The following is a 23,983-nucleotide window of genomic DNA, read 5'->3' as shown; positions in this document are numbered from 1 at the left end:
GTATCCATGTAACCGCTGTAAAACTGCCATGAGCCTATTGTTTGTTATTTTAGGCCTTTGATAGCCTGTCTGCGGTCCCTACTTTAAATACTCCTCCACTCATCACCAGCTGCCTGCCCGTGTATCCATGTAACCGCTGTAAAACTGCCATGAGCCTATTGTTTGTTATTTTAGGCCTTTGATAGCCTGTCTGCGGTCCCTACTTTAAATACTCCTCCACTCACCACCAAGCTGCCTGCCCGTGTATCCATGTAACCGCTGTAAAACTGCCATGAGCCTATTGTTTGTTATTTTAGGCCTTCGAAGCCTGTCTGCGGTCCCTCCTTCCACTAGGCCTCCACTGACCAGACCACTGCTGCCCGTGTACCCCTGGAACCAATTTTAAAGTGCCTACAGCCAGCCCATTTTATTGTGTTAGGCCTTCGAAGCCTGTCTGCGGTCCCTCCTTCCACTAGGCCTCCACTGACCAGACCACTGCTGCCCGTGTACCCCTGGAACCAATTTTAAAGTGCCTACAGCCAGCCCATTTTATTGTGTTAGGCCTTCGAAGCCTGTCTGCGGTCCCTCCTTCCAATAGGCCTACACTGACAAAGGTACACCTGACAACAGACACATGGACCTGTAGGCATGGCCACGGAAGGTTACGTGTCCTTTGTGGCTCAATGGGTTAATGTATTGGATGCATGGTCCACACAGGGGACAGCCTGCTAAGTCTGTATGCAGTCCCTAATTCAAGTTGTCCTCAACTGAATAAAGCTGAGCTTCTACCTTCTGGCTCTCATTAAGTGTTTTTTAAAAAACAAAATGGTGGTTCCGGCCTACTAACGGTGTCTGCCCCTGCCTGGTGTTGCCCTCAACTGAATAAAGCTGAGCTTCAACCTTCTGGCTCTCATTAAGTGTTTTTTAAAAAACAAAATGGTGGTTAGGGCCTACTAACGGCTTCTGCCCCTCCCTGGTGTTGCCCTCAACTGAATAAAGCTGAGCTTCTACCTTCCGGCTCTGATTAACTGCTGTTTTTAAACACATTGCTGGTTCCAGCCTACTAACGGTGTCTGCCCCTGCCTGGTGTGGCCCTCAACTGAATAAAGCTGAGCTTCAACCTTCTGGCTCTCATTAAGTGTTTTTTAAAAAACAAAATGGTGGTTCCGGCCTACTAACGGTGTCTGCCCCTGCCTGGTGTTGCCCTCAACTGAATAAAGCTGAGCTTCAACCTTCTGGCTCTCATTAAGTGTTTTTTAAAAAACAAAATGGTGTTTAGGGCCTACTAACGGTGTCTGCCCCTCCCTGGTGTTGCCCTCAACTGAATAAAGCTGAGCTTCAACCTTCTGGCTCTCATTAAGTGTTTTTTAAAAAACAAAATGGTGGTTAGGGCCTACTAACGGTGTCTGCCCCTCCCTGGTGTTGCCCTCAACTGAATAAAGCTGAGCTTCAACCTTCTGGCTCTCATTAAGTGTTTTTTAAAAAACAAAATGGTGGTTAGGGCCTACTAACGGCTTCTGCCCCTCCCTGGTGTTGCCCTCAACTGAATAAAGCTGAGCTTCTACCTTCCGGCTCTGATTAACTGCTGTTTTTAAACACATTGCTGGTTCCGGCCTACTAACGGTGTCTGCCCCTGCCTGGTGTTGCCCTCAACTGAATAAAGCTGAGCTTCAACCTTCTGGCTCTCATTAAGTGTTTTTTAAAAAACAAAATGGTGGTTCCGGCCTACTAACGGTGTCTGCCCCTGCCTGGTGTTGCCCTCAACTGAATAAAGCTGAGCTTCAACCTTCTGGCTCTCATTAAGTGTTTTTTAAAAAACAAAATGGTGTTTAGGGCCTACTAACGGTGTCTGCCCCTGCCTGGTGTTGCCCTCAACTGAATAAAGCTGAGCTTCAACCTTCTGGCTCTCATTAAGTGTTTTTTAAAAAACAAAATGGTGGTTAGGGCCTACTAACGGCTTCTGCCCCTCCCTGGTGTTGCCCTCAACTGAATAAAGCTGAGCTTCTACCTTCCGGCTCTGATTAACTGCTGTTTTTAAACACATTGCTGGTTCCGGCCTACTAACGGTGTCTGCCCCTGCCTGGTGTTGCCCTCAACTGAATAAAGCTGAGCTTCAACCTTCTGGCTCTCATTAAGTGTTTTTTAAAAAACAAAATGGTGGTTCCGGCCTACTAACGGTGTCTGCCCCTGCCTGGTGTTGCCCTCAACTGAATAAAGCTGAGCTTCAACCTTCTGGCTCTCATTAAGTGTTTTTTAAAAAACAAAATGGTGTTTAGGGCCTACTAACGGTGTCTGCCCCTCCCTGGTGTTGCCCTCAACTGAATAAAGCTGAGCTTCAACCTTCTGGCTCTCATTAAGTGTTTTTTAAAAAACAAAATGGTGGTTAGGGCCTACTAACGGTGTCTGCCCCTCCCTGGTGTTGCCCTCAACTGAATAAAGCTGAGCTTCAACCTTCTGGCTCTCATTAAGTGTTTTTTAAAAAACAAAATGGTGGTTAGGGCCTACTAACGGCTTCTGCCCCTCCCTGGTGTTGCCCTCAACTGAATAAAGCTGAGCTTCTACCTTCCGGCTCTGATTAACTGCTGTTTTTAAACACATTGCTGGTTCCGGCCTACTAACGGTGTCTGCCCCTGCCTGGTGTTGCCCTCAACTGAATAAAGCTGAGCTTCAACCTTCTGGCTCTCATTAAGTGTTTTTTAAAAAACAAAATGGTGGTTCCGGCCTACTAACGGTGTCTGCCCCTGCCTGGTGTTGCCCTCAACTGAATAAAGCTGAGCTTCAACCTTCTGGCTCTCATTAAGTGTTTTTTAAAAAACAAAATGGTGTTTAGGGCCTACTAACGGTGTCTGCCCCTCCCTGGTGTTGCCCTCAACTGAATAAAGCTGAGCTTCAACCTTCTGGCTCTCATTAAGTGTTTTTTAAAAAACAAAATGGTGGTTAGGGCCTACTAACGGTGTCTGCCCCTCCCTGGTGTTGCCCTCAACTGAATAAAGCTGAGCTTCAACCTTCTGGCTCTCATTAAGTGTTTTTTAAAAAACAAAATGGTGGTTAGGGCCTACTAACGGTGTCTGCCCCTCCCTGGTGTTGCCCTCAACTGAATAAAGCTGAGCTTCAACCTTCTGGCTCTCATTAAGTGTTTTTTAAAAAACAAAATGGTGGTTCCGGCCTACTAACGGTGTCTGCCCCTGCCTGGTGTTGCCCTCAACTGAATAAAGCTGAGCTTCAACCTTCTGGCTCTCATTAAGTGTTTTTTAAAAAACAAAATGGTGTTTAGGGCCTACTAACGGTGTCTGCCCCTCCCTGGTGTTGCCCTCAACTGAATAAAGCTGAGCTTCAACCTTCTGGCTCTCATTAAGTGTTTTTTAAAAAACAAAATGGTGGTTAGGGCCTACTAACGGTGTCTGCCCCTCTCTGGTGTTGCCCTCAACTGAATAAAGCTGAGCTTCAACCTTCTGGCTCTCATTAAGTGTTTTTTAAAAAACAAAATGGTGGTTAGGGCCTACTAACGGCTTCTGCCCCTCCCTGGTGTTGCCCTCAACTGAATAAAGCTGAGCTTCTACCTTCCGGCTCTGATTAACTGCTGTTTTTAAACACATTGCTGGTTCCGGCCTACTAACGGTGTCTGCCCCTGCCTGGTGTTGCCCTCAACTGAATAAAGCTGAGCTTCAACCTTCTGGCTCTCATTAAGTGTTTTTTAAAAAACAAAATGGTGGTTCCGGCCTACTAACGGTGTCTGCCCCTGCCTGGTGTTGCCCTCAACTGAATAAAGCTGAGCTTCAACCTTCTGGCTCTCATTAAGTGTTTTTTAAAAAACAAAATGGTGTTTAGGGCCTACTAACGGTGTCTGCCCCTCCCTGGTGTTGCCCTCAACTGAATAAAGCTGAGCTTCAACCTTCTGGCTCTCATTAAGTGTTTTTTAAAAAACAAAATGGTGGTTAGGGCCTACTAACGGTGTCTGCCCCTCCCTGGTGTTGTCCTCAACTGAACAAAGCTGAGCTTCCACATTCTGGCTTTCGGCCTATACTATCAGATATTAAACTGCATTTGGCCTACTAGTGTGGTTAGGCCCTTGAAACAGTGTCTGCTGCTCTTGGGTTTGCTACTCCACTGAACAAAGCAATGCCGCCTGTTTAGTCCTGTTACCAATTTTGATCTGCATTTAGCCTACTTTATTCTTTGGCCCTATATCTGTTTCCTCATCATCCTGCCCATTGCCCAGCCACTGCTAGATGAGTCTGCTGGTACATTGACCTAGACCACTACATTCCCCTTGTACTCTACACAGCCAGAATCTGACCCTGCTGAAAGTAAGGTTCCCCTTCCCGCATATTATACCACCTTACACAGGGACAAAGAGGAAGGTGCAGATGAAAGTGCAGGTTCCTTCATCAGGTGGGGGGGCATACTCGTTGGCGACGTCACTGGCACAGGGCCACTCAGAGTACGCAAAAGTGTCGCTGCTGGTGGGAGGCGCCCCCGCCATGCAAACACACCGCCGTACTTTGAGGGGCCCTGTGCCAGTGCCAATGCGAACGAGTGGGCCCCCCCTGCTTGCTCAGGATCACAGCACTTGCAACGTTGAAATACTTACCTCTCCCTGCTCCACCGCCATGACGTAGTCCATGTTTCCTGGGCCCACTAAAACCTTGAACCAGCCCTACCCCCACAACTTTTGCCAAATGACCCCCAATTTCCAGTGCCCAACTATTATTATAAAGTTAATTAAGATTGACAAGCTTCAGAAAACAAGAATGGATGTTTTTGGCAGTAAAATGTGCACTGTAGGTGTTTTCCTGGCCTCCACTCACTGCCGGCTATACTTCCCCATTGACTTGCATTGGGTTTCGTGTTTCGGTCGATCCCCGACTTTTAGCGATAATCGGCCGACTTCACTCGACTCGACTCTGGACTAAATCGGGTTTCACAAAACCAGACTCGATCTTAAAAAAATGAAAGTCGCTCAACCCTAGCCCTCACCCATCTCAAGATCATGAAAAATGGAGACGCTACGGGTATCGGAAAATGGCGCAATTTTTTTTTTTAACAAATTTTGCAATTTTCTTTCACCACTTAGATAAACGAGAACCTAGACATGTTTGGTGTCTTTGAACTCGTAATAGAATAGATAACCGTGCGCACAACTAGAAAGGGTGCCAGAGTAGGTTCCAACACTGAAGTACAGGCTCTAACATCTCCACCAATATTATTCATGACGGATAGTCAGACTGATTAATCTCTATTTTCTAGATCAAGCATTTCTCTACTGAACCTATTGGTCCACCTGATCCAATAGACGCACTGTAGTCTGTAACTGAGGAAAGTCTGAAGCAAGACCTATTACAATGGACAACAATAAATCACCACTTGATCATTTAAGTTGAGTGCCGACTAGTATATATGAACTCGTAATGACCTGGAGAATCATAATGGCAGGTCAGTTTTAGCATTTGCTGAACATAGTAGAAAAGCAAAACAAAAAACAACTGTTTGAATGCACTTTTTTTGCAATTTCACATTTTGAATTTTTACCCATTTTTCAGTACACAATATGTTAAATCCAACCAATGGTGTCGTTCAAAAGTACAACTCGTCCCGCAAAAAACAAGCCCTCAGATGCCCATTTTGACCAAAAGTAAAAAAGTTATGGCTCTGGGAAGAAGGGGAGCAAAAAACAAAAAAGCAAAAATGAAAACACCTCCGGGGGTTGAGGGGTTATTAACCCCTTCCCGACCTTTGACGCATACGCTGCGTCATGAAAGTCGGTGCCAATCCGACCTGTGACGCAGCGTATGCGTCATGGAATGATCGCGTCCCTGCAGATCGGGTAAAAGGGTTAACTCCAATTTCACCCGATCTGAAGGGACAGGGGGAGTGGTGCTTCAGCCCAGGGGGGGTGGCTTCACCCCCTCGTGGCTACGATCGCTCTGATTGGCTGTTGAAAGTGAAACTGCCAATCAGAGCGATTTGTAATATTTCACCCAAAAAAACGGTGAAATATTACAATCCAGCCATGGCCGATGCTGCAATATCATCGGCCATGGCTGGAAAACCTGATCTGCCCCCCCCACCGCCACCGATCGCTCCCCCAGTCCTCCGTTATGTGGCCCGGTCCCCTCCGTCCGCCTGCCTGCTCCCCCGTCCTCCTGTCTGCTCCCTCCTTGCTCGGATCCACCCCCCCTGTGCTCCGATCACCCCCCCTGTGCTCCGATCCACCCCCCCACCACCCCTTCATACTTACCGATCCTCCCGGTGTCCGTACGTCTCCTCGCTGGGTGCCGCCATCTTCCAAGATGGCGGGCGCATGCGCAGTGCGCCCGCCGAATCTGCCAGCCGGCAGATTCGTTCCATGTACATTTTGATCACTGTGATAAAACCTCACAGTGATCAAAATAAAAAAAATAGTAAATGACCCCCCCCCTTTATCACCCCCATAGGTAGGGACAATAATAAAAAAAAGAAAATATTTATTTTTTCTTTTTCCACTAGGGTTAGGGTTAGAACTAGGGTTAGAACTAGGGTTAGGGGTAGGGTTAGGGTTAGGGGTAGGGTTAGGGTTAGGGGTAGGGTTAGGGTTATGGCATGTGTACACAGTGCGGATTTGGCTGCGGAACCGCAGCGGATTGGCCGCGGATCCGCAGCGGATTGGCCGCGGATCCGCAGCGGATTGGCTGCTGCGAATTCGTAGCAGTTTTCCATCAGGTTTACAGTACCATGTACACCTATGGAAAACCAAATCCGCTGTGCCCATGGTGCGGAAAATTCCGTGCGGAAACGCTGCGTTGTATTTTCCGCAGCATGTCAATTCTTTGTGCGGTTTCCACAGCGTTTTACACCGGTTCCTCAATAGGAATCCGCAGGTGAAATTCGCACAAAAAAACACTGGAAATCCGCTGTAAATCTGCAGGTAAAACGCAGTGCCTTTTACCTGCAAATTTTTCAAAAATCGTGCGGAAAAATCTCACACGAATCCGCAACGTGGGCACATAGCCTTAGGGTTAGGGTTGGAATTAGAGTTAGGGTTGGAATTAGGGCTAGGGTTGGAAATAGGGTTAAGATTAGGCTTGTGGTTAGGGTTACGGATAGGGTTAGGAGTGTGTTGGGGTTACAGTTGTGGTTAGGGTTGGGATTAGGGTTAGGGTTGGGATTAGGGTTAGGGTTGGGATTAGGGTTAGGGGTGTGTTGGGGTTAGGGTTGTGATTAGGGTTAGGGCTACAGTTGGGATTAGGTTTAGGGGTGTGTTGGGGTTAGTGTTGAAGTTAGAATTGAGGGGTTTCCACTGTTTGGGCACATCAGGGGTCTCCAAACGCAACATGGCACCACCATTGATTCCAGCCAATCTTGCTTTCAAAAAGTCAAATGGTGCTCCCTCCCTTCCAAGCCCCGACGTGCGCCCAAACAGTGGTTTACCCCCACATATGGGGTACCAGCGTACTCAGGACAAACTGGGCAACAACTGTTGGGGTCCAATTTCTCCTATTACCCTTGCAAAAATAAAAAATTACTTGCTAAAACATAATTTTTGAGGAAAGAACAATTATTTTTTATTTTCACGGCTCTGCGTTATAAACTTCTGAGAAGCACTTGGGGGTTGAACGTGCTCAACACACATCTAGATAAGTTCTTTGGGGGGTCTAGTTTCCAAAATGGGGTCACTTATGGGGTGTTTCTACTGTTTAGGCACATCAGGGGCTCTGCAAATGCAACGTGATGACCGCAGACCATTCTATCAAAGTCTGCATTTCAAATGTCACTACTTCCCTTCCGAGCCCTGAAGTGCGCCCAAACAGTGGTTTACCCCCACATATGGGGTACCAGCATACTCACAACAAACTGGGCAACAAATATTGGGGTCCAATTTCTCCTGCTACCCTTGTGAAAATAAAAAATTGCTTGCTAAAACATCTTTTTTGAGGACAGAAAAATGATTTTTTATTTTCACGGCTCTGCGTTGTAAACTTCTGTGAAGCACGTGGGGGTTGAATGTGCTCACCACACATCTAGATAAGTTCTTTGGGGGGTCTAGTTTCCAAAATGGGGTCACTTATGGGGTGTTTCTACTGTTTAGGCACATCAGGGGCTCTGCAAATGCAACGTGATGCCCGCAGACCATTCTATCAAAGTCTGCATTTCAAATGTCACTACTTCCTTTCCGAGCCCTGACGTGCGCCCAAACAGTGGTTTACCCCCACATATGGGGTACCAGCGTACTCACAACAAACTGGGCAACAAATATTGGGGTCCAATTTCTCCTGCTACCCTTGTGAAAATAAAAAATTGCTTGCTAAAACATCTTTTTTGAGGACAGAAAAATGATTTTTTATTTTCACGGCTCTGCGTTGTAAACTTCTGTGAAGCACTTGGGGTTTGAACGTGCTCACCACACATCTAGATAAGTTCCTTGGGGGGTCTAGTTTCCAAAATGGGGTCACTTGTGGGGGGTTTCTACTGTTTAGGCACATCAGGGGCTCTGCAAACGTAACATGATGCCCTCAGACCATTCCATCAAAGTCTGCATTCCAAATCGTCACTACTTCCCTTCCGAGCCCCGGCATGTGCCCAAACAGTGGTTTACCCCCACATATGGGGTATCAGCGTACTCAGGAGAAACTGGACAACAACTTTTGTGGTCAAATTTCTCCTGTTACCCTTGGGAAAATTAAAAAATTCTGGGCTAAACAAATATTTTTGAGGAAAGAAAACACATTTATTATTTTCACGGCTCTGCGTTATAAACTTCTGTGAAGCACTTGGGGGTTCAAAGTGCTCACTATGAATCTAGATTAGTTCCTTGGGAGGTCTAGTTTCCAAAATGGGGTCACTTGTGCGGGAGCTCCAATGTTTAGGCACACAGGGGCTCTCCAAACGCGACATGGTGTCCGCTAATGATTGAAGCTAATTTTCCATTCAAAAAGCCAAATGGCGTGCCTTCTCTTCCGAGCCCTGCCGTGCGCCCAAACAGTGGTTTACCCCCACATATGGGGTATCATCGTACTCAGGACAAACTGGACAACAACATTTGGGGTCCAATTTCTCCTATTACCCTTGGGAAAATAAAAAAATTGTTGCGAAAAGATCATTTTTGAGGAAAGAAAAATAATTTTTTATTTTCATGGCTCTGCGTTATAAACTTCTGTGAAGCACCTGGGGGTTTTAAGTGCTCACTATGCATCTAGATAAGTTCCTTGGGGGGTCTAGTTTCCAAAATGGGGTCACTTGTAGGGGAGCTCCAATGTTTAGGCACACAGGGGCTCTCCAAACGCGACATGGTGTCCGCGCGCCTTCCCTTCCGAGCCTTGCCGTGCACCCAAACAGTGGTTTACCCCCACATATGAGGTATCGGCGTACTCAGGAGAAATTGCCTAACAAATTTTAGGATCCATTTTATCCTGTTGCCCATGTGAAAATGAAAAAATTGAGGCTAAAATAAATTTTGTGTGAAAAAAAAGTACTTTTTCATTTTTATGGATCAATTTGTGAAGCACATGAGGGTTTAAAGTGCTCACTATGCTTCTAGATAAGTTCCTTGGGGGGCCTTGTTTCCAAAATGGGGTCACTTGTGGGGGAGCTACAATGTTTAGGCACACGGGGGCTCTCCAAACCTGACATGGTGTCCGCTAGCGATGGAGATAATTTTTCATTCAAAAAGTCAAATGGCGCTCCTTCCCTTCCGAGCCTTACCATGTGCCCAAACAGTGGTTTACCCCCACATGTGAGGTATCGGTGTACTCAGGAGAAATTTCCAACAAATTTTAGGATCCATTTTATCCTGTTGGCCATGTGAAAATGAAAAAATTGAGGCTAAAATAATTTTTTTGCGAAAAAAAAGTACTTTTTCATTTTTACGGATTAATTTGTGAAGCACCTGGGGCTTTAAAGTGCTCACTATGCTTCTAGATAAGTTCCTTGGGGGGTCTAGTTTCCAAAATGGGGTAACTTGTGGGGGTGCTCCAATGTTTAGGCACACGGTGGCTCTCCAAACGCGACATGGTGTCCGCTAAAGATTGGAGCCAATTTTTCATTCAAAAAGTCAAATGGCGCTCCTTCCCTTCCGAGCCCTGCCGTGCGCCCAAACAGTGGTTTACCCCCACATATGAGGTATCAGCGTACTCAGGACAAATTGGACAACAACGTTCGTGGTCCAGTTTCTCCTTTTACCCTTGGGAAAATAAAAAAATTGTTGCGAAAAGATCATTTTTGTGACTAAAAAGTTAAATGTTAATTTATTCCTTCCATGTTGCTTCTGCTGCTGTGAAACACCTGAAGGGTTAATAAACTTCTTGAATGTGGTTTTGAGCACCTTGATAGGTGCAGTTTTTAGAATGGTGTCACTTTTGGGTATTTTCAGTCATATAGAACCCTCAAACTGACTTCAAATGTGAGGTGGTCCCTAAAAAAAATGGTTTTGTAAATTTTGTTGTAAAAATGAAAAATCACTGGTCAAATTTTAACCCTTATAACTTCCTAGCAAAAAAAAAATTTGTTTCCCTAATTATGGTGATGTAAAGTAGACATGTGGGAAATGTTATTTATTAACTATTTTGTGTCACATAACTCTCTGGTTTAACAGAATAAAAATTCAAAATGTGAAAATTGCAAAATTTTCAAAATTTTCGCTAAATTTCCATTTTTTCACAAATAAACTCAGAAATTATCGACCTAAATTTACCACTAACATGAAGCCCAATATGTCACGAAAAAACAAAATCGCTAGGATCCGTTGAAGCGTTCCTGAGTTATTACCTCATAAAGGGACACTGGTCAGAATTGCAAAAAACGGCAAGGTCATTAAGGCCAAAATAGGCTGGGTCATGAAGGGGTTAAATATCAAGGTTGGCTCTCAGCTTTGTCCATATTTTTAATTTTGTCTAAGTTTGACATACCTGGATTAGAGGATTACTTTGGAACTCAAAAAAGGATTAACAAAAATGAAGGTATGGATAGTCTCTCCATTGCAGCAATGTAACATACGAGTGTTTGGTTTGTTTTAGTAAACCTGCAGGCAAGTTCTCTTTAATACAGCAAAAGGGGAATTTTTAGCGATTTTTTTTTTTTTTCTCCAAAGATACACTGGAGTAAAAGTGATATTTTGTGTTCTGCTTAGAAGCTCTCCTTTTTGTACTACTTTGTGCAGAGCTATATAAGCTGTATATTGCATACACAATACATTTCTTTTTAAAAGTGCACTTTTTTTCCTGACACAACCAATAAAAACTACACAAAAAAAGCAGATTTGCACATCAGTTCAACCACTATTATTAGGACATTTATTAGAAAATGGTCTTCTTGTTTTCCTCATCTCTCCGGGGAACTCGGTATGAATCTTCTCAAACCGCCGTTAAACCAATTACTTTGGTCAGATTGAAATTTTTCTAGTTGCTATTACATTTGTTACGAGAGCTCAAGTTATTGATCTACTTTTTATGAGAAATCAAAAAGAGCTAGCAAAAGTTTCACTTGACAAAAGCTTTCTCCCCAAGGTGTTTGCGATAATGTAGATGAGAATTCTGTAAAATGGGATTGTGTCGATTATTCACAAAGCTGACGGTAAAGCTGCACAGATCAAAAATGAATATTTTTTATTATACAGTATGATTCAAGTGATGATACCTAATGAGCGTTTGACCAAGTTAGCGTAAAATAAATAACGGTAAATCATTGCTAAATTCCTCCCAACATATTATTAGGCTAATACTGTTAAGAATTTGATAAATCACAGAATTGTCAATTACTTTAGTATCTCAAATTAACATGGCAATAAGGTGAGGAGATTACTTCCTTTTTAGCCATTCTTTTATGTAAAATGCCTATTTGAGGACTGTACAGCATGACCGTTCACAAGTAGCTAAGTACAGAAAGTTTTTGAGCAAGCAGAATTTTTAGATGACTGCAATAAAGGCCTGGCATTACATCTTCAGGAAAGAAACTGGGTATTTGGTGGTGTCCATGGCTTCCAGGATTGAGCCAGTCATCGGGCTGAAAAATATTTAAAAGCATGGTCCGAAGTCCAAAATTAATTGTCCTCCTAAATCCCTATCTATTTAGTGCCATATTGCAAGCTATTTTCTAATATATTTGCATTGAAAATCCCCAATTCTTCCCTAACTACACTAACTGCTTTTCTTTTTTTTTTTTACTTCCTTTTTGATGATGCTTCATTTGAGAATATTCCAGGTTGGGATCCTCAAACGAAGAATCATCAGGGGGTATAGGCTGCGGTCAGTGCCGCAGCCTCTACTTCTTCCCTGAAAAGAAATGTCATCAGTGGCGCTAGTTTAAGGTCCTGGGCTAGTCCATACAACTGTGCGATATGCACAATGACAGCGCGCTGTCTGTTGCCTGCTCAAATTTGTAGTAATGAGCCAGCAACAAAGCGCGTTGTCAGAATACCCAGCGTGCAGAAACCAGTAACGTACTTTCAGAGGGCCGCGCTGGTCTCAGCACGCTAGGTATTCTGATATCACACACTGAAAGTGCGCTTCGTTGCCGACTCATTACAGCTGATCTAACCTGGCGAGTGAGAGCGCTGTCATTGTGCACACTGGTCATGTTCTAGCCCATTACCTAAAATGAAGGTCACTGATGATGCTTTGTTCCATGGAGGGGCAGAGGCCTCGGCACTGACCACAACCTCTGGCCCCTTGTAACGCTTCATTTGAGTATTCCCGCATGGAATACTCAAAGAAAGTGAAAAAAAAAATAAAAAAATAGAAAAGCAGTGTAGTTAGGTAAGGATAGTTTAAGTATTAGAAAATCGTTTTGATTATGGCACTAAATTAGTTGGGATTTAGAAGGAAAATTACTTTTGGCTTTCGGAGCACCCCTTTAAAGTACTAAAAACAAACCTTAAATATAAACCTATAAATTTTTGTTTGTCAGTCAGATTAGTTTTGAGTCTTTCAAAATGTAGGACGGTGTACAATAGAGGTTGTAATTTTTAAATGATCAGCGCAGTATTTTTATATCTCTTAAATTATAGTTGAAACAATTCAGTTGCATGTTAAAGGAGTTTCCCGTTTTCAGAAACCCTTGTCGCCAAATGCAGTTTTGTCGTAAAAAGACATACTCTTCTTTACTCACCCTCCCTGGGTCCAAAGCTGAGTTTCTGCCACTGCTTCTTGAGTTTATTATTATCTGTAGTGCTGATATCATATTGCCTATAACTGAGGTTGGCAGCGCGGAGTGGCTCGTGCCATCTACACTTACAGGCTGAGGTCACTGATTTATGTGAATCTGTGCGGCAGACAATAACAGGCATGGGGAGTAGCAGTAGAGACTCAGCCCTGATCCCAGAGATGATAAATAGGGTTACATTCACACATCTGTGTGACATGTCCGTAATATATCCATTATTTTTTTGGACAGCGCATGGACCCAAAGAGTTTCATGGATTGCTGCACACATCTTTGTTCATACTATATGTCCTGTCCATAAGACTCAGAGCAGGTCCAATTCTCATCCCATTTGCTAATCTGACTTTGCCATTAAACTTAATAGGTTTACGTGTAAAACAGATTAAACAAAGAAGACATGCTTTGTACTTTTGTGTTCCATCCATGTTTTATCTGTTTTACATTGATGTATTGTTAAGAGTCAGTAGATAAATAAAAGTTTGCATAGTCTATGCTTAAAATGGATGAGAAAAGAAAAACGATCCAATATGGAGGCAATGCGTATGACATGTGAGAATAAAATGGTCAGTTTAACATGTATGTAAAAATTGACATGGATGTGTGAATGTTTTTCCTTAAATAAATTGTGCCAGCTGACAGGCTTTTTCTGAATACAGAAAACCACTTTAAGGGCTTAGTTTACGTTGTACTGATGTACAGAAGCAAAATTGTGAAAATTCGGTCACTTTAAAAAATATTTCCGAACCCAGTTGCATATTTTGGACATCCATGGTCATGAGATGTCTAAGATTCCTTAAGGATGTCCATGTGGCACATGTAATAAGGCAATAACCTCCAAATGTTAAAACCTTTAATGTTGTGACTATTCCCTCACAGTGACAATATAACCAATGTTTAGCATCCATATTTGTGGTGTGAGTTGCAAAAAATGTATGAAGTTGGCTTTTGAGCTGAGCTTGCAACATAACACTCATATCCTGGCTGTTTTACCCTTTAGACGCTGTAGACAATATCAACTGCAGCTTGTAAGTGGTTACATAGAAAGAGGAGGCTTGGTCTGTCTCTCCATTCGCCCACATGCAACCGGATTGCCAATGGGTTTTCGGGTCAGCTGGGGGCTCATAAAAGCCTGAAGGTCTACAAGCTTGAAGTCAGGGCTTAAAAGGTTTGAACAGGACTATGAAATTGAGGACTTATGCTTAGGTCATCTCATCAGAATAAAATCAATGGCTTATGCTAACCAACACCTCCACAATCCCGTTAATAGATCCCACAATGTCCAGAATTACACATGTATAGAGGCGGAATACCACTGCTGCTTAGGCCCCCTTCACATGCATGTGTCTTTGGTACATGTGGCGTCCGTTTTCACATGTAGCGGAGACATGTACACACGCACACTCATTATAATCTATGGGGCTGCGGAGATGTCTGGAATATTCGTTTTTGATCCATGCACATGTCACATGGACCCATACAAGTCTATGGGTTCTTGTAAATACGTGCCACACATGGATGGCTTCCTTGTGACATCCATGTGCCATTCGTGTGACTCATACAAGAATAAAATGGCTTGCAGGAAATAATGATTTTTATGTGTAACATGTTTGCAGCTTTGCAAAGACCCTTTATGGATAGGTCAATAGATAGATAGACATCTAATTGCAAAACACCAGGACACATTATAAACAAGGCACCTTTCAGTGCCTTGTATGTAACTTAATGTTTAAGCTATTAAACAAAGAAATAAATAAAAAATGACTTGGAGTTCACTCTATTTTTTAGAACCAGCAAACATAAAGCAGACAGTTAAGAGCTGATATTATCAGACAGGGAAGGTTCATGGTTATTGGGCCCTTCCCAGTCTAAAAATACCTGCCCCCATCTGCCCCAGAAGTGGCGCTTCACATTCGATGCACCAATTTTGGCGCTTTCTGATTTCCCTGGTGCTTTGGCATTCGGGGTAATGGTAGTTGGGTTAATGTCAGCTGTAAATTGTCAAAAAACACAGCTAGTGTTAGTAATGGAGAGGTGTCTATCAGGCACCCCCATTACTAACCCAGTACTAAAAAGAACAAATACAAATATTTCATTTAAGAAACACTCTCCGACACATCCCTAGTTCACAAATTTATTTTAAAAAAAATCCCAGGCAGGTCCACCGTAGTCCAGGGAATCCGATGTAGTTGAAGGAATCCTACCTAGTCCACAAATGGAAACATGAAAAACATAAAAAGAGAGAAATAAAAACACTGTCCCTCATATACTAATTTATTATAAAAAAAAAAAAGTTCCCATGAAGGTTCCAATGTAGTCCAGAGTTTCCCACGACTTTCCCCGAATTGGTCATCCAAAGCTTATTGAGCCTTGTTCGGTGAAGACAGACATTCACATTACCGAAGTAACAGCTGCTGCTAAGCTTCTATGAAGACGGAAGGAGGGAGGAGGGAACAGCCATATCTCTAACTCCTTCCTCCGCCTTTCCCCTCTATTCCACATAGAATCTTACCAAGATTAGGGAGGTTAATAAGTGGCTCAAGAATTGGTGTAGGAAGGAGGGGTTTGGGTTCCTGCAGAACTGGGCCGACTTCTCAGTTGGCTACAGGCTCTACGCTAGGGACTGGCTGCACACCTCAATGGGGAAGGTGCAGCTGTGCTGGGGGAGAAAATGGCTAGAAGGTTGGAGGAGTGTTTAAACTAGGGATTGGGGGGCAGGGTATTCATTTTATAGGAGGGGAAGATAGTGCAGATAGAGACCTGGGCACAAATAAGGAAGTTGGGGGTGGCGGTGGCATGGGGGGTGGGGTTAGAACAGTTAGTAATTTAAGAAAGAATAGAGGTACAGAGAGGAACATCAAGTGCATGTATACTAATGCCAGAAGCCTCGCCAACAAAATGGACGAATTAGAACTAATGTTGTTGGAACATAATTATGACATGGTGGGGATATCTGAAACATGGCTGGATGAGAGCCTTGACTGGGCTGTTAACTTGCAGGGCTATAGCCTGTTCAGAAATGACCATACAGATAAGCGAGGGGGTGGGGTATGTCTGTATGTAAAATCGACCTTAAAACCCATCCTGCGTGATAAAATAGGTGAATCTAATGAAAATGTAGAGTCCCTGTGGGTGGCGATAAGGGGAGGGGGAAAAAATAATAAATTACTGATAGGGGTTTGTTATAAATCTCCAAAAATAATGGAAGCAATGGAGAATATCCTCGTAAAGCAAATAGATGAAGCTGCGACTCAAGGAGAAGTCATTATTATGGGGGACTTCAACTACCCTGAAATAGATTGGGGACAGAAACCTGCAATTCCAGTAAAGGTAATCGGTTTTTGACAACTATGAGAGACAATTACCTTTCACAACTGGTTCAGGACCCAACAAGAAGGGGGGCACTGCTAGACCTAATATTAACCAACAGGCCAGACCGCATATCAAATAAAAGGGTTGGGGGTCACTTGGGGAATAGTGATCACAAAATAATAAGTTTTCATGTCTCCTTTATTAAGATGTGTAGTAGAGGGGTGACAAGGACACTAAACTTCAGGAGGGCAAATTTCCAACGGATGAGAGAGGATCTTGGTGCAATTAACTGGGACGATATCCTGAGACATAAAAGTACACAAAGAAAATGGGAGACGTTTATTAGCATCCTGGATAGGACCTGTGCACAGTATATACCGTATGGGAATAAACATACTAGAAATAGGAGGAAACCAATATGGCTAAATAGAGCTGTAAGGGGCGCAATAAGTGACAAAAAGAAAGCATTTAGAGAATTAAAGGAAGTAGGTAGTGAGGAGGCATTAAATAAATACAAAAAATTAAATAAATTCTGTAAAAAGCAAATCAAGGCAGCAAAGATTGAGACAGAGAGACTCATTGCCAGAGAGAGCAAAAATAACCCCAAAATATTCGTTAACTACATAAATAGTAAGAAACTAAAAAATGATAGTGTTGACCCCCTTAAAAATAGTCTGGGTGAAATGGTGGATGAGGATGAGGAAAAAGACAATATGCTAAATGACTTTTTTTCATCAGTATTTACAAAAGAAAATCCCATGGCAGCCAATATGACTAGTGATAAAAATTCCCCATTAAATGTTACCTGCTTAACCCAGCAGGAAGTACGGCGGTGTCTAAAAATCACAAAAATTGACAAATCTCTGGGCCCGGATGGGATACACCCCCGAGTACTGCAGGAATTAAGTACAGTCATTGATAGACCATTATTTTTAATCTTTAAAGAGTCCATAATAACAGGGTCTGTACCACAGGACTGGCGTATAGCAAATGTGGTACCAATATTCAAAAGGGGGACAAAAACTGAACTTGGAAATTATAGGCCAGTAAGCTTAACCTCTACTGTGGGTAAAATCCTGGAGGGCATTCTAAGGGATGCTATACTGGAGTATCTGAAGAGGAATAACCTCATGACCCAGTATCAGCACGGGTTTACTAGGGACCGTTCATGTCAGACTAATTTGATCAGCTTCTATGAAGAGGTAAGTTCCGGACTGGACCAAGGGAACCCAGTAGATGTAGTGTATATGGACTTTTCAAAAGCTTTTGATACGGTGCCACATAAAAGGTTGATACATAAAATGAGAATAATGGGGATAGGGGAAAATATGTGCAAGTGGGTTGAGAGCTGGCTCAGGGATAGGAAACAAAGGGTGGTTATTAATGGAGCACACTCGGACTGGGTCGCGGTTAGCAGTGGGGGTACCACAGGGGTCAGTATTGGGCCCTCTTCTTTTTAACATATTTATTAATGACCTTGTAGGGGGCATTCAGAGTAGAATTTCAATATTTGCAGATGACACTAAACTCTGCAGGGTAATCAATACAGAGGAGGACAATTTTATATTACAGGATGATTTATGTAAACTAGAAGCTTGGGCTGATAAATGGCAAATGAGCTTTAATGGGGATAAATGTAAGGTCATGCACTTGGGTAGAAGTAATAAGATGTATAACTACGTGCTTAATTCTAAAACTCTGGGCAAAACCGTCCATGAAAAAGACCTGGGTGTATGGGTGGATGACAAACTCATATTCAGTGGCCAGTGTCAGGCAGCTGCTACAAAGGCAAATAAAATAATGGGATGTATTAAAAGAGGCATAGATGCTCATGAGGAGAACATAATTTTACCTCTATACAAGTCACTAGTTCGACCACACTTAGAATACTGTGCACAGTTCTGGTCTCCGGTGTATAAGAAAGACAAAGCTGAACTAGAGCGAGTGCAGAGAAGAGCGACCAAGGTTATTAGAGGACTGGGGGTCTGCAATACCAAGATAGGTTATTACACTTGGGGCTATTTAGTTTGGAAAAACGAAGACTAAGGGGTGATCTTATGTTAATGTATAAATATATGAGGGGACAGTACAAAGACCTTTCTGATGATCTTTTTAATCATAGACCTGAGACAGGGACAAGGGGGCATCCTCTACGTCTGGAGGAAAGAAGGTTTAAGCATAATAACAGACGCGGATTCTTTACTGTAAGAGCAGTGAGACTATGGAACTCTCTGCCGTATGATGTTGTAATGAGTGATTCATTACTTAAATTTAAGAGGGGACTGGATGCCTTTCTGGAAAAGTATAATGTTACAGGGTATATATACCAGATTCCTTGATAAGGCGTTGATCCAGGGAGCTAGTCTGATTGCCGTATGTGGGGTCGGGAAGGAATTGTTTTCCCCAATGTGGAGCTTACTCTTACCACATGGGTTTTTTTTTGCCTTCCTCTGGATCAACATGTTAGGTTAGGCTATGGGTTGAACTAGATGGACTTAAAGTCTTCCATCAACCTTACTAACTATGGTACTATGTAACTATCAACCAAAGGAAAAAGAAGCAGCATAAAGTCCAGATAAATATGTAAACAAACTTTATTAACAATTTATTACAGGTTTAAAATGAGCAGAGGGAAGTGGTCCCCGTGCTGTACTCAGCACGCACCTACAGAAACAGGGGGTATGTGCCTGTAGTATATATATGCCCACATTATAGCCAAGGCTAGTATAGCAGAAAATTAAAGTGACTGTGCATAGGATTCAAAGAAGCCTGCATTGGACACACAGGTCCATAAGATTAGCTGACAAGCATATTTCATACTAAGTATATAATACTATACATACCAGGTAATGTGGAAACAAGTCACAGCGTGGATTGGCACTTCACCCCTGTATCCCCCGACGCACGTTTCGGCTATCGCCTTTCTCAAGGGTTACTATGTAACTATGTAATAGCAACTTCCATCTCCTATCTCAGCATTGTGAAAGTCTGTCTTCACTGAATACTGATTTTATGCCTGAGTTGAGAATTTTGAGAAATAATTATCAGTCCTGGTGGAGAAAGAAGCAGATTTCTCTGATAGGAAATATTACAAAGTTTCTAAATTCCATGTATTCTATTGATTTCTGAGATAAAACAACTGTTACTCTTTAATGCTATGTACACCTTCATACAGATTGTGTTTTCCTAAATTTAAAATTAAGTATCTTTTATAAATAGTCGTCAATAAAAAAAAAATCTTCCATTTTTCTGCTGGAGAGTTTCTACGAGTCTGTTATCTAGCTCAGTGCTTTTTCAAAATGGAGAGCTTCCAAGAATCAGATGACATGCGACCAATTAAGTACATGGGTCCGTGTGCGAGTGCGGTACAATTTTCACGAACTGACAGAATATAAAAGTCGAAGAAACGTTTTTTTTTTCTCCACCTTTGATTAAATCAGATCCTACTCCCATCAAACACTGCTGAAAGTGTGATTAACATAATCGGACCGATTTTCTCGGATGGATAGAAAATGGTCATGTGACCCTAGCCTTTTAGATATCAGCACGGACAGGATTAACACTGATCTTCACAGTGTGGAGAGGGTAGAAAGCTTGTACAGTCTCAGAGAGAGGAGAGGAAGCAGTCTATAGAAAAGGAGGAAAGCACACAAAGAGGGAAAAAAGTGTAGAAAAGAATCTGTGCTGATTTATGAGCCAATGAAGACAGTAGCACCCTGGAAACTTACAGACCTCCCATCCAGCCTATATTATTACAAAGCGAAGTTCCCACAAGAAAAAAAACTGAAACTTGGGTAGGCTTCAAACTGCAAGGGGGGCTGTTGTATGTGAAAGTTATTTTTCCATTTCAAAGGTGTCCATAACCCTTAAGTTCCATTTCTAGTATATAAAATGACAGAACTGTTTCATACAGTGGAACATTAACTAAAAATAAAACAAGCTATTCTGAGCTGAAGGCTTTGAGCTTGAAGTTATCACATGATGAAGTCTTTTCTTGAAATGAAGGGTAAATGCTCATTTTACTGCTGAATATTTAAGTAGAAGACTTTTCTCATTCCTCTGCCAAATTGTACCTGCTGCCTGCTTCCAAGTTTCTAGTTAAGTGGAAAAGTGTCTGTTCTTCAAGTTGTTGTGACTGAATTAATTGCTCGGAATTAACATTTGTTTTGGTTCCATACATGTGTTTTTCTGTGTTTGTGCAGCTATAGAATTCTGGATCCCGAATTATTCACTTTGCATCATGCTGGCACTGTAGTCATGGCAACGGAAACAAGTGCTGCAGATGAGCAAATGTCTCGCCTAGGTCACCTTCATCCCTCACTTAAACTAGATCTTCCACCAGATGCCAAAGTAACGGGTAAACATTTTATAAATTTATACCACAATGTCCAATATTTTACTCTGTTTTTGCATTTAATTACAAATCTAATTGCATTCTCAAAACGCCTCCATCGACTTGCAAATTGCCTGTGTAATGGCTTGAGCTCTAAGGGACTGTACAGCTAGCACTTTGTAAAAGACGTGCCTTTCACCGTGTGCCAGCTCTGAAATTGTACATCGCAAACCATCCACAAATGGCGCACACTTTATAAATGGGGTTACTGAGTCATCACTGGCAATAATAATAACCATTAGTAAGAATCGTCATTTGGCTACTGCTTCGTCCTATGTAAATGGTAATAGTTTCTTATACAGATATATATATCTGATCATGCTTCCTTCTGTGCTGTAAGCCTCCTCTGGCTTCTTACAGAATATGACGCGAAAAGCAGTCAGTCTTTCTTAACTGAGATATCCGCATTTAAATGCATTTTCTGAAGTGCTTTCGATGCAAGGAAGCACTCCCCAAGTCTCTGCTCTCCCCATCTCTAATCCCCATCCTGACTTCTGTTGGCCTGACAACTTCTTTGCTTTAAGTCACATAGAAGAGGAGCTGTCAGTCAAGCATAAATACAGCAGAGGCCTAGGAAGTGCTTCCAAGCACCAAAAGCACTTCCGCTTCATTTGCAAATCTATTAAAACGCAAATTTCTCAGTAACAGAGAAATGACCTGGCCATGTGCAGGTATTGCTGGACTTATCCAGGATATTTTTTTTAATTATTATAAATATAAAAAGTAACAGGCAGATGGTTTCTAACTACCTGCCTGTTTACTCGTCACCGGCACAGATCGTTCATTGACCGCTGCTGACGGAGATTCAGCAGCTCAATATCAACAGAGCAGCTCTTCCTCTCCCAGACTTCTCTGTCAATGGGCGTAACTGCTGTTGTCATGCTGATTGACAGCCAGCTCAATGAAGTTAGGCAGAGTGGATCAGACTGTCAATCAGCTTGACATCGGCAGGGTAATGCCCTCTCAACAGAGCATTGCGGAAGGGAAAGAGCTGCTCTGTCCACTTGACATTAGTGGAAGCCACAGTTGCCAGCAGAAGTGGTTTGTGATCAATCTGTGCTGGCAGAGATAGGCGCCAGGCACAACAAGCAAGTAGGTAGCAAATACCTGTCAATTAGTTCTTAGGCCCATAGTAAAAAAAAAAAGAATAGTCCCAGATAACCCCTTTAATGTGCAATATCGTAGATAGTCATTAATTCTAGTGTGTACCTGTCAAATAAAAAGATTACATATATGTGCTGTACATAAATACTGATAAAGTATTCTAAGACGTAATATGGCACATTCTTACATTCTCTGGGATGGAAAAGTGATCTACTAGTCTCACTGTCTCAACCAAGTGAAAAAAAATCCCACCAATCATGTTGTAGAATAAAAATGTTAATTGTGTTTTGGGAAATCACCTTTTTATTACGGACAGTAAAAATAAATACAAACACACCTTACATAAATACCTGTAATTATATTAGTATCCAACCAGAAGTGGTAAAAATGTGTTCAGACATACCTCCTGTATCCTTTCCTTGTTATTTCTTATTATATGTTTGCTGTAAACGTGTTTTCATGATTGATCACACTTCTTATTTATTACTGTCTAGATTCACTGGATATTTCTGAACCAAGTACAAAGCGGAGTGATCTAGAGACTCCTCGTACACAAATGACCAATGACACAGAGACGTCATCACCTCCCTTAAAAGAACAAGTAAAGCTAAACGTGTCGTCAGCCATTCTTTTAGATCACCTTGGGAAGATTTTTATGCATCTTAAAAGAGCAGTGGTAAGACACTTTCCCAGGAAAGACCCTATTTATGTTCCTGTATTACAACCATTTGTATCTCATGAAATTAATTTTAAATATTAGATTTTGTATTTTTGTAGCACTGTCACACTTATCTTCCACTATTAACAATTCTTATTTCACTCACATTTGCATGATGTATTTAAAATGAGCTGTGTATCTTTATAGCAGTACGCCTTTCAAACTTTTTGTAATCATTTGATTTGCTGAACACTTTCCCAAAGAAGCTTGTGCCATTGCTTGGCAGTAGACACTTTGTCTGGTGGGCAGCAATGATGGATTTTCCTGTGTTTTGTGGATACAGCTTAATGCGACCCACTACCCTGTTACTGAAAAGCAGCAATTCCTTTGTCATGTATACTCACTCAACCTGGGGCCTTCAGTTTGCATCCCGATGACTCGTTCTTTGAGACCAACATTATGGTCCTTCTGCATCCAAGTGACTAATGTGGCAAAATGTATAGTCACCTTCAGTGATGGGGTAGAAGGTGACTTTAATGGCTAATCATCTACAAAAGCTAATATATTGTCATAGAATTGATTTATATTTTATGGTATGTCCACACTGAGTTTTATTAGGCGTCTTTGGAGCGGAAACAGTCCAAATCTAATAAAAAAAAAAAAAAATCTTATAGGTTTTGCAAAGGTTCTGCTCTATAAACTCTGCAAAAAAAAATTCGGAGTGCACATGAGCAGAGAAGATCTCTGAATGCAGTGCCCACAGAAGGGAAGATGAGGTATGTATTTCTGATGGAGTGCAGGGCGCAGGATTCCGGGGCTTTAACTGATGCTGATGGGAAGTATTACAATGAAGACAGGAGGCAGGAATTTATTCCAGGCACCGCACGCCCCAGAGCCTGGAAGAAATCATTAACATAAAGACAGAATATAACATTTTTCAGCATCAAGACTAATATGAGACATACAGGTGAGACTAGTGTAACATTTCTAATACTTGTATGCCCATATTAATAGGTCATATACAGTGAAGGAAATAATTATTTGATCCATTTCTGATTTTGTACGTTTGCCCCTGCAAAGACTTGAACAGTCTATAATTTTAAGGGTAGGTTAATTTTCACATTGAGAGGTAGAATATCAAAAATAAAATCCAGAAAATCACATTGTATAGATTATAAAAATGTATTTGCATTTTTCAGTGAGAAATACTGTAAGTATTTGATCCCTCTGCCAACACAATTTAATAATTGGTGGCAAAACTCTTGTTGGCAAGCACAGCAGTCAGACGTTTTTTGTAGTTGATGATGAGGTTTGCCCACATGTTAGGAGGAATTTTGGTCCACTCCTCTTTGCAGATCATCTCTAAATCATTAAGATTTTGAGGCTGTCGCTTGGCAACTCGAAGCTTCA

At 42.2% G+C, this 23,983-nt stretch overlaps 1 protein-coding gene across 3 annotated transcripts in view; it reads left to right on the top strand.

The window, feature by feature from the left end:
• CFAP54 (cilia and flagella associated protein 54) overlaps positions 1-23,983 on the top strand; it is a 615,020-nt gene that overhangs the window by 284,110 nt on the left and 306,927 nt on the right. For all 3 annotated transcript variants that reach the window (XM_077265522.1, XM_077265521.1, XM_077265523.1), the window contains 2 exons: positions 20,621-20,775; positions 22,410-22,591. In XM_077265522.1, the coding sequence (XP_077121637.1) occupies positions 20,621-20,775; positions 22,410-22,591 (337 nt within the window). The remainder of the gene's footprint in view (positions 1-20,620; positions 20,776-22,409; positions 22,592-23,983) is intronic.

The sequence above is a fragment of the Ranitomeya variabilis genome, chromosome 5 (assembly GCF_051348905.1).
Source record: "Ranitomeya variabilis isolate aRanVar5 chromosome 5, aRanVar5.hap1, whole genome shotgun sequence".
Taxonomy (NCBI): Eukaryota; Metazoa; Chordata; class Amphibia; order Anura; family Dendrobatidae; genus Ranitomeya; species Ranitomeya variabilis.
Note: the sequence above shows the minus strand (reverse complement) of the source record. Positions and strands in the feature narration are given on the sequence as shown.